At 43.0% G+C, this 9,999-nt stretch overlaps 1 protein-coding gene across 1 annotated transcript; it reads right to left on the bottom strand.

The window, feature by feature from the left end:
- Positions 1-6,115: 6,115 nt before the first annotated feature.
- On the bottom strand, positions 6,116-8,518 carry LOC135320267 (protein FAM47A-like). The gene has a single exon (XM_064483194.1). It carries the CDS (start codon positions 8,516-8,518, stop codon positions 6,116-6,118), a length of 2,403 nt encoding a protein of 800 aa, XP_064339264.1.
- Positions 8,519-9,999: the final 1,481 nt, after the last annotated feature.

The following is a 9,999-nucleotide window of genomic DNA, read 5'->3' as shown; positions in this document are numbered from 1 at the left end:
AAGGGAGGACTAGACCACCTGAGATCAGTTTGAAATAAAAGAGGAGGGGGCGGGGCTCCCCGCATCCAGCAAGTAGGTCTTGATGGACTGTGGACCTGATGGCGGTGGTGTCCCGACGGAGAGCACAGCCGGCAGTTCTGTCCCCCTGTGGAGTGGAGCCATGCATCTTGTCTGGCCGAGGAGCGTGTCAGCAGCTCAGCTCTACCCAGATGGGGTCCCCAGCCGGCTGACTGGCTCAGCCATGGAACCCGTGCTGTGGCCCCACTGAGGCAGGGTCAGAAGCCAGCGGCCCCGTCCAGCTGCAGAGCACAGCCCCGGGTCTTGCCCAGCCAGGAAGCCCAAACAGTGACCCTGTGAAATCTTGGAGCCCAGCGCCCGGGCCTGCCTGGCTTTGGAGCCCAGCATACAGCCCGCTTGATGGCTGAGCAGATTTTCCATTATGCAGGCAATGGAGCCGAGAGAGCAGCTATTTCATTATCTTTCCATTCCTCCGAATGCTCTCAATTCCTTCCTCCCGATGCAAAGATTTGTTGCATATACTATAAATATTCTAAACAGTGCCATAAATATTTTCCTTACTTAAAGGCATAGTTTTTATTATACACACTAAAGATTCCTTAGTTGCTCTAATGATAGATTGAAAAGAGGGCACTATCCTTAACCTCTGATTAAATGCTAAGAGATCAGGAGAGCATGACATGGGCATCGCTGGCCGTGGTAACCAGTTCTACCTGGTGTGCGGTTTTTCACATCCTTCCAGAGCTGAGTTGAATTTATGCCTGCTCTTGCCACACAACTGACAAAAGTTGTGGTTGCTTTAACAGGCAAGATGGAAGAGCAGTGTATGACTGGTTCCAGAGAATGAAAGTATGTCTTTCTGTTTTCCTTTATGAGAGGCCCCAGGACATATGTTCTTCCCCTAGTTTCAGCGGGTGGGGTCTAGGATTTCAAGGGGACTATTTCATTGTCCGTGATACTGCTGAGCGTCAGTGTGGAAATAATGCACACGATAAGAGGACTTTGACTCGGACTTCACATTTGACCTTAGATAACTCAGTTACCTGGAGTTTTGTCAGTAATAAAATGGAGCTAATAATACTTTGGGGTTTCCCCATGTTCCTCAAAACAAAACAAAGAAAGAAAGGTTGTGAAAGGGCTTTTTGAAAGCTTCAGCTACACTAACACAATGATACATCAGGCTTCCGAATTCCCCCTCCCCCAGACTATGGATTTAAAGTCTCATTGGTGTTAAGAAGTCCAAATTCTGTTTGCTTTTGTTTACGTCTGTGTGACAACTAATAGCAATGTAGGTAGTTGCTGCAGTGGAGAAACCCAGGTAATGTCTCTAAGGAGAGTTTATTTTCACTGGGAGGAGCCATCACCGATAAGCAGTAGGAGGCCTTGCTACTGACTCTTATTTTGCAAATGCACGTTTTCATCTTAAGCGAAAGCTAAGATGGAGTGAGGTGTAGTTGAAGGCTGTCACGCTAGGTAAAAACCATCAAAAAGGGATTTTTTTTTTTTCTTGGCTCCTTTGCCTTCTACCTTTTTAGCATCCTCCTTCCGTATTCCCTCCTCTTTCACAAATACATGCCGAGTGTCTATTCTGTGATGTTGGTGGCATTAGGCACTTATATAAAGTAATCCTTTAATTTCCACCAAAATTTGAGTTTGGTGATGTGGTCTCCGTTTTACACGTGAGGAGGCATGCTTCTTGAAGTACAAGGTCACATGACCAAAATAAGGAAAGGAAGGTATTTGCAGTACGTGTCTTCTGAGTGTAAATGTGTTGCTATTTCTATGACACGGGCGTATTTTTAATGCACTTTTAAAATTGAGGAAAATTTAGATAATGGATTCTACTTGTGGTTAGATTGGGAGATTTAAATCTCCTTTCTTACCTGTCTTGGACATCATAGCTCTTCTAGTGAACTGCTGCCCATGGAGTCATTTCAAACTACAGTCTGATTTACCTGCTTTATTTCTTTCAAAGATAAATTTATTCATTCGTGCAGTTAAATATTTAAGTGTCTGTGAATGTGTAGGAAGGGGCGATTTGTGTTAAGATACAATGGGATAAAGTAGATTATTAGTCCACTGACCAGCACATATGATATTAACCTTGTATACAAAGTAAATGAGACATAGCCCTTGTTTTGGAGGTGTTTGCATTAGAAACCCTGGGAAAGGCATGTATTTGATGCAAGGAATTGAAAAACTCTATTTGATCAGTGAAAAAAAGGAAAAGAAACAAGTGAGACCTTTTGGAGAGGAGGGGGACCCACTTCTGGCAGGGATCATTTGGCACGGATGGTAAAAGGAGATGAGGGTGGAATGGGTTTTGATTGTTAAAATGGGAGGGAAATATTGTAGAAGCTGATTAAATGCTGCTATTTAAAAAAGCTCCTCCTCTATTCATTCATTCAGCTAATACTTATTGAGTATCTGCTTTTGTTCTGTACCTTCTCTATACTGAGAACTTGGAGGCTAGTTAAAAAGTCCCTGTTTTCCACAGAGCATTAAGCCTAGAGAAGAAAGGAAATAAACAAGTAGACATACATACCACATCTTGTAGAGATAAATGTTACAATATTAATGATAAGGCAGGGACCTTAGAGAGTGATAGATGGCAATAATTTGTATCTGGTAGTCTGAGAAGTACTCTCCAAAGAAGTGACATTTGAGCAATACCTGAATAAAGTTCAGCATAGAAACATCTAGGAAAAGAACATTGCAGACAGAAGGAAGAGCGAATTCAAAAGCTTTGAAATGGGATATTTCTCATTCTCCGTAGAGAGTTTAGATTTTATTCCAAATGTAATGGGGAGCCTTCTGAGCATCGTAATTGGGGAGGAACGTGACCTGATTTTGATTTTTAAAAGCTCAGTCTTGTTTACCGTGGGGAAAATAATCCATAGTGTGAAAAGAAGGCAAGGTAAGAGGCTCTTGCTCTCGTGTGGCAAGCTATTACGGTGGCTCGGAGAAGAGCAGTAAGCGTAGAGATGGTGAGAAGTGCTCGCTTTGGGAATACATTATGAAGTTATGGCAAACTTCAGCATAGAAGTAGAGAAGTCAAGGATGAGTGCTGGTAGGGAGTGGTACAGCTCAAGTGGTAGAGCGCATGCTTCGTCTGCATGAGGTCCTGGGTTCAATCCCCAGTACCTCCCCTGAAAATAAAGAAAGAAAGAAACCTAATTATTTCCCCTGCCCAAAATAAAATAAAATAAAATAAAATAAAAGGGTGAGTGGTGATGCCCTTTACCAAAATGGGGACTATGGCAGGAAGAGCAAAGTTAGAAGTAGGAAATTATGAGCGTTCTTGTGATCACGCTTTGTTTGAAGTTCCTCTTACACATACTGGTAAAGGTGTCCCATGGGCAGCTGACTGTAGCGGTCTGGCGTTCACCCCTGAAGATAAAGATTTGGGGATCGAAAGATACGTATGATAGATAAGCTCATGCTGTTCAGTTACCTGGAGAGTGAATCCCAAGACCGAGCTCCGGGTGAATCCAGCCCTGAGATGAGAAACAGAATCTCAAATTCAAGTTTCAAATCAGGAAGGAGTAGAACAGCAGCAAGTGTGGTGTCAGAAGGACAAGAAAGGGAGGGCAGCGGTCACAAAGGAGCGAGGCACTTACTACGCCCAGTGCTCTTGAAGAAAATGACAATATTCATTGGATTTTGCCACGTACACCTTGTTGGTGAGCTTTGACAAGAAAGTCTCACTAGGAAAGCAGAACAAACTCCTGACTGGAGTGCATTCAGGAGAACCTGAGAGAGGAAGACATGGAAACAGTGATTTATAAACAACGCTTTCTGCTTGTTTTTCTACAAAGTGGAGCAGAAAATGTAGAGTGGTAGCTGGAGAGAAGAATTCCATCAAGAGAATTTGTATTTTGTTTTGTTTGGTTATTTCAGATGATGTGAGTTATGAGAGCCTTATTTGATTTTGCTTTTGGTTTTTTTTTTTTTAATGATAGGAATATATCCCCCAAAACAACAATAATATCGGAAAATAACAGAGCCAATACAGGACAAATATTTAATTAGGCAAAATGTTGAGATTCAGTGCCCAAATGAAAGGCTTTGCCTTAGCAGAATAAAAAGTTCATCCTTTGTTTCAGCGGGGGGTAGAGAATATGGTTACAGATGTAGCTGGCCTGGTTGATTTGGTGATGGGAGGAACAGAAGGTTCTCTTCAAAACAGTTTTATTTTATCCTTGAAGTACAAAGCAGTGCTTTCTTTGAGAGGGAGGAATGGAGACAGCATGTTGGACAATTGATAGCAGAAATAAAACGATCATCTTGGAAAGCAGGAGAATCTACTGATGAGGGAAATGGAGCAGAACTTTCAGCTAGTGTTGAAGGCTCGTTTAAGATTCATGCCAGATGTAACCGGTCAGCATTGGTATGCGTTTTTCTTTAGCCATATTGAACCGTTTGGCTGCAGGTACAAGAATGGCAAAGAATAAGATTAACCAGGACTGGGGTTTTGTCAGAAGACTATAAAAGCAGGGGAGAGAGGCAAGGGAGTTAAAAGTATACTCAAAGAAGGGATAACAGTGGACGGTGGAATGTAAGCTGGGAAAGTACGGAACTGAAAACAAGGCACAATTAATGCTGAAAGGATGGTAAGGATCATTGGATTGGAAACATGTTGGAATTGAAGATCGGATTGGAAACATGTTGGAATTGAAGAATTGGCGGTTTGGGAATAGTAAAAGGGGTGATTGACAAGGTATAAAGCAGGACTCTGAAGGTGGAAAAAGTGAAACTGAGATTTGAAGTTGGTGTATTTATTGCCAAAAACGAAGTCTGGAGTCTGACTACAGGGATTGGTGTCTGTAGTGAAATGAGGGTAAGACTGATCGAGGTAATGAGACCAAAGAGCTAATGGTAGGATTTGAATGGATACTCTTTGTGAATATTTAAGTCAAGAATGTTGATGAGAATAGTCACAGGGAGCAAGGCAGTAATTCAGACACGGAGTAACCTCAGCGAAAAGGGGCAAGTGAGTGAAAAGGGAGTAGTTGATTGCAACAAGGATACCAGTGAATACCGCAGCCTGACAGCTGTGTTCCCTTCTCACCAGGGTGAAATATACACACATACTTCCATTTACAGATGAATTCCTTCATTACTGGAAGCAGAAGTGCACTTCAGATCTGTGCTACAAATCGTTCTAGCTACAAATTTCCTTGTCCCAGATAACTTTACCAGTTATTTTGGAAATGTAAAGATGTTGTTTGATTTCTAATTTTACATTTATGAGTGAGTTTTGCATAGTTGTTCCCGAAATGAAAAGGTAAATGTTACTTGAATAGATAGGTGAGGATATTAGATGGTGCGGGGTGGTTTTCCTCACCCAGATCTATTCTGCATACCGGATTTGCCAGGGACTCGAACCTCCCTGCCTGTTCTGCACCTGTGTTACATGATGCGGAAACACTCTTTGACGGTGAATTTTTATGAATATGGTGAAAAAATTTAAGTATGTTCAATTGGGAAGCATGATATAAAACAGCATAACTAAAGTTTCACTTATAATTTTGATAAATAGTTTTCAATCTAGTTTTGGAGCTTGATGCAATCCTAATAGGGATTTACCAATTTCATTATTAGATGAAGCTAACATTTTGGCTACAGACTTCAAGTTTTGCTTAACCAAATAATTGTCATAATTCATTCATTATAGTTTTAATACAAGTGGAGCTCTGTGTCTTCTTTTTCTCGGCACAATTATTTTGAGATTTATCCCATTTAGCGGCTGGCATAACTAGATCATATTTTTTGAAAGCAGTTCTTCTTTATCTTATGGTCTTCTTTTGAGAAATACTTGAAAAAACCATGGAATATTTACAGTGCTATAAAATGTGAGGCATGTATATGTGAATATTGATTTCATAATTGATAAAATTTGTAGAATACTGATGACTCCAAGCAGAAGATCATTGAGAAATACTTATAAGCATTAGGTGTTAAATTTACTTTTTAATTGAGTTATAGTCAGTTTACAATGTTGGAAGGTGTTCAGTTTACAGATATTATGGAATCAAAGATTCTGATTGTTGTTAAAATGAGAGAGAACTAGCCAAGTTAAGTAGTAGAGACCTGTCTAACCATCTTCGCATGTATCCTCTTCTTTGTTTAAGGTCATTTTTATTACTCTTTGTATAGGAGTCTTAACAGAATCATAGGTCCATCCCTTCCTGATAAACAACCTCTCAAGGATGTCTGGCATCTCGTACCCCTTGCTTAGAATGTAATCTTTAAAGGCAATTGTTCCATAAAGATCTTCAAGAATGTCCTGTTCAGGAAGCCTCCTTCCAAAACACCCGCCTTGAGTTCCAAGTAAGCCCTTGGGGTCCGTCAAAGGTTCATCATTGATTAGCTTTTTCCACAACTTGGGCTTCAGATACCATGCGCCATACCTCATCTTCACCCAGTTGGGTTTATAAGGATTCTCTGGTTTCTGGAGTTTCCTCTCCCAGTTTCGCTCCTCGATTGAGAATTTTCTCTCCTCCATTTCATTTAGCCCTATGCAGTGTTTGACCTCTGAAGGAACCTTGGTTACTTTCTTGATGCAGCCTGTACCATAGGTTGGTGGGCACTCACATTTAACCTCACACTTTTTCATGATGAACTCTTCATCAATGCCCAAGTCTCCAAAAGTAGCAACCCATTTGCAGAATTGACGAATTCCTTTGGGTATTTTTCTAGAAGTACGAGGATCAGTGAGTGAATCCTTTCTGCTTGACTTCCTGTCCTTACGATGCAAACTGGATCGATGTGACTCAGGAGCTTTCTCAGGAGGTTCCGAGTAGATGCTTGAGTTACTGTCCTCATGATGCAGACTGGCTGGATGTGACTCAGGAGGCTTCTCCAGAGGTTCCGGGTAGATGCTTGACTTCTTGTCTTCATGATGGAAACTGGATCGACGTGACTCTGGAGGCTTCTCGAGAGGTTCTAAGTGGATGCTTGACTTCTTGTCTTCATGATGGAAACTGGATCGACGTGACTCTGGAGGCTTCTCGAGAGGTTCTAAGTGGATGCTTGACTTCTTGTCCTCGTGATGGAAACTGGATCGACGTGACTCTGGAGGCTTCTCGAGAGGTTCTAAGTGGATGCTTGACTTCCTGCCCTCGTGATGGAAACTGGCTGGATGTGACTCAGGAGCCTTCTCGAGAGGTTCCTGGTAGATGCTTGACTTCCTGCGCTCGTGATGCAAACTGGCTGGATGTGACTCAGGAGCCTTCTCTAGAGGTTCCGGGTAGATGCTTGACTTCCTGCGCTCGTGATGCAAACTGGCTGGATGTGACTCAGGAGCCTTCTCGAGAGGTTCCGGGTAGATGCTTGACTTCCTGCGCTCGTGATGCAGACTGGCTGGATGTGACTCAGGAGCCTTCTCGAGAGGTTCCGGGTTGATGCTTGACTTCCTGCGCTCGTGATGCAGACTGGCTGGATGTGACTCAGGAGCCTTCTCGAGAGGTTCCGGGCAGATGCTTGACTTCCTGCCCTCGTGATGCAAACTGGCTGGATGTGACTCAGGAGCCTTCTCGAGAAGTTCCGGGTGGATGTTGGACTTGTCCTCCTGATGCAGACTGGCTGGATGTGACTCAGGAGCCTTCTCGAGAAGTTCCGGGTGGATGTTGGACTTGTCCTCCTGATGCAAACTGACTGGATGTGACTCAGGAGCCTTCTTGAAAAATTCCAGGTAGATGTGTGCTTTCTTGCGCTTGTGATGCAAACTGGCTGGCTTTGACTCAGGAGCCTGCTCGAGAGGTTCTGGATCGATGCTTGACTTCTTGCCCTCATGATGCAGACTGGCTGGATGTGAGTCAGCAATCTTCTCGAGAAATTCCAGGAAGCTGCTTGGCTTCCTGTCCTTATAATGCAAACTGGATGGATATGACTTGGGAGCCCTCTCGATAGGTTCCACGTAGACCTTGGCAGGACGTTTTTTACGAAGCTTTGTGGAGGGCTTTGTTCTCTTCCTGGGGCCTTCACAATAAGCCCATGTATCCTTCAGCTTCCTGTCAGGATCGAGCACTTCCAGTACCTTTAATAAGAGGTCTGCAGGTAGATCTTCCTCCAGATTTGGGTAGAGAGCCAAGGGATGTTCGGTCAGGTGGGCTTCGATGTCCTCCACAAATGCCTTCCGTGCTGGCTGGGCTGGCGAGAGCGTGGAAGACAGGTTTGCTGTCTTGGGCAGCTTTCTCTGACCCTTTTTGGGGCCCAGCTGGGGAACTCTGTGAGCAATCACAGGGACAAAGCCCTCCTCAGGGCCACCAGGGATCACATCTTCACAAGGTGGGCAGCCCTTCCGGAAGTCGGCCAGCCCCTCTTTCACAAATACCCACCGCCGGCCGTCCAGGGAGGTGGGGAACTTCAGGAGCGCCTTCTTGTGCTTTGCGAAACACTTGGAAGGTAACTTGTCTCTGTACCAGGGCTTGCAGTTCATGCCCAGGGGCATTGGTTCCAGCGGCCCTGGTCCTAGCAGCCACTTCTTGTCCGCCATGGTTCCGCTGGCCTCTCGGGGAACCACTAGCTTCCCAAGTTTGCTGTCCCCGCCTCTCCGGTTGCTAGGAGACGGGAAATCCAGGCGCAGGCAGGTTCTTCCCGGAAGCGGGTCACCGCAGGCGCCCCGCGAAGTCTGCGTTCTCCCGGGATGGGTGCTGAAGGCGCGTTCCTTTTTGTAGATACGTTCCGTCGCACGGACAGACTACCATTTATTTATCCATTCGCCTTTTGATGGGAATTTGAGTTGTTTACAGGTTGAAACTATTACCAGTAAAGCTGCCACAAACGCTTGTGTTCACGTCTTTGTGCATTTATATACTTTGATTTCTCTTGAGTAAACTTCATCTGTGAGTGGAATGGCGGGTGCAGCTCGTAGGTGTTTGTTTGACGTTTTAGGAAACCAGCAAACTTTTCCAAAGTGGTTGTACGAATTATTCCTTCTAGAAGTATATGAGAATTGCACTTCTTCTGCATACTCCCCAACACTTGGTAGGGTTAGTCGTTTTCATTTTGGCTACTCTAATATGTGTGTAGGGGTATCTCGTTGTGGTTTTAAGTTGCATTTCCCTAAGGGCTACTGAACAGATGTGGAACATTTGTTCATGTGCTTATTTGCCATTCACAACCCTCCTTTGGTGAAGAGTCTGTTCAAACTTTCTGCACATTTTTAGACGAGAGTTCTTTGTGCTTTCCGAACGTAAGTCCTTTATCAGATATATGATTTGTACATTTTTTTCTCCACCTATGGCTTGTCTCTTCATTGTCTTAACACTGCCTTCCAAAGGACAGTTTTTTCATTTGATGACGTCCAATATATCAAGTTGTTCCTTTGTGAATTCTCTTTTTGTGTTGTATCTAAGAAAACTTTGCCTATCCAAAGGTCGTGAAGACTTTTTTCATTCGACTCAAAGTTTAATAATCTTTTAAGTTTTACATTTAGATCTGTCATCTATTTCAATTTAATTTTTAGGTGATAAAAGATATGAATCAAAGTTTTTAGTTTATATTTTTCATTTTCTGCCTGTGGATATCCAGTAGTTCCAGAATTTTTTTTTTTTTTAAGAGGAGGTTTCCTCCACTGAATTACCTTCATAACTTTGTAGGTATAAGTTGTCCCTATGTCCATGGGTGCAATTCTAGACACATTTTTCTGTTCTGTTGACTCCTCTGTCTTTACAGCAATTCCACGTTGTGTTGATTACTTTGTATTTTACAGTAAATCTTGAAATTAGGCTGTATTAGTCCTCCACTTTCTTTATTCTTTTACAAAGTTGTTTTGACTCTTGTAGGTCCTTTGAATCTTCACAGGAGTTTTAGAATCGGTTTGTCAATGTGTACCAAGGAACCTGAGGGATTCTGATTTTGGTTCTGTGGAATCTATAAGTCAATTTTGAGCTAATCGACATCTTAACAGTATTGAGTTTCCTGACCCATGACAAAGGTTCATCTCACCATTTATGTGTTATTTCATTTATCTGA

The sequence above is a fragment of the Camelus dromedarius genome, chromosome X, assembly GCF_036321535.1.
Source record: "Camelus dromedarius isolate mCamDro1 chromosome X, mCamDro1.pat, whole genome shotgun sequence".
Classification (NCBI taxonomy): Eukaryota; Metazoa; Chordata; class Mammalia; order Artiodactyla; family Camelidae; genus Camelus; species Camelus dromedarius.
This window is presented reverse-complemented; position numbering and strand designations above follow the sequence as displayed.

Bases quoted from the DNA above. Each gene is read 5' to 3' on its own strand.
- LOC135320267 (XM_064483194.1), bottom strand. From the start codon at position 8,518: ATGGCGGACAAGAAGTGGCTGCTAGGACCAGGGCCGCTGGAACCAATG.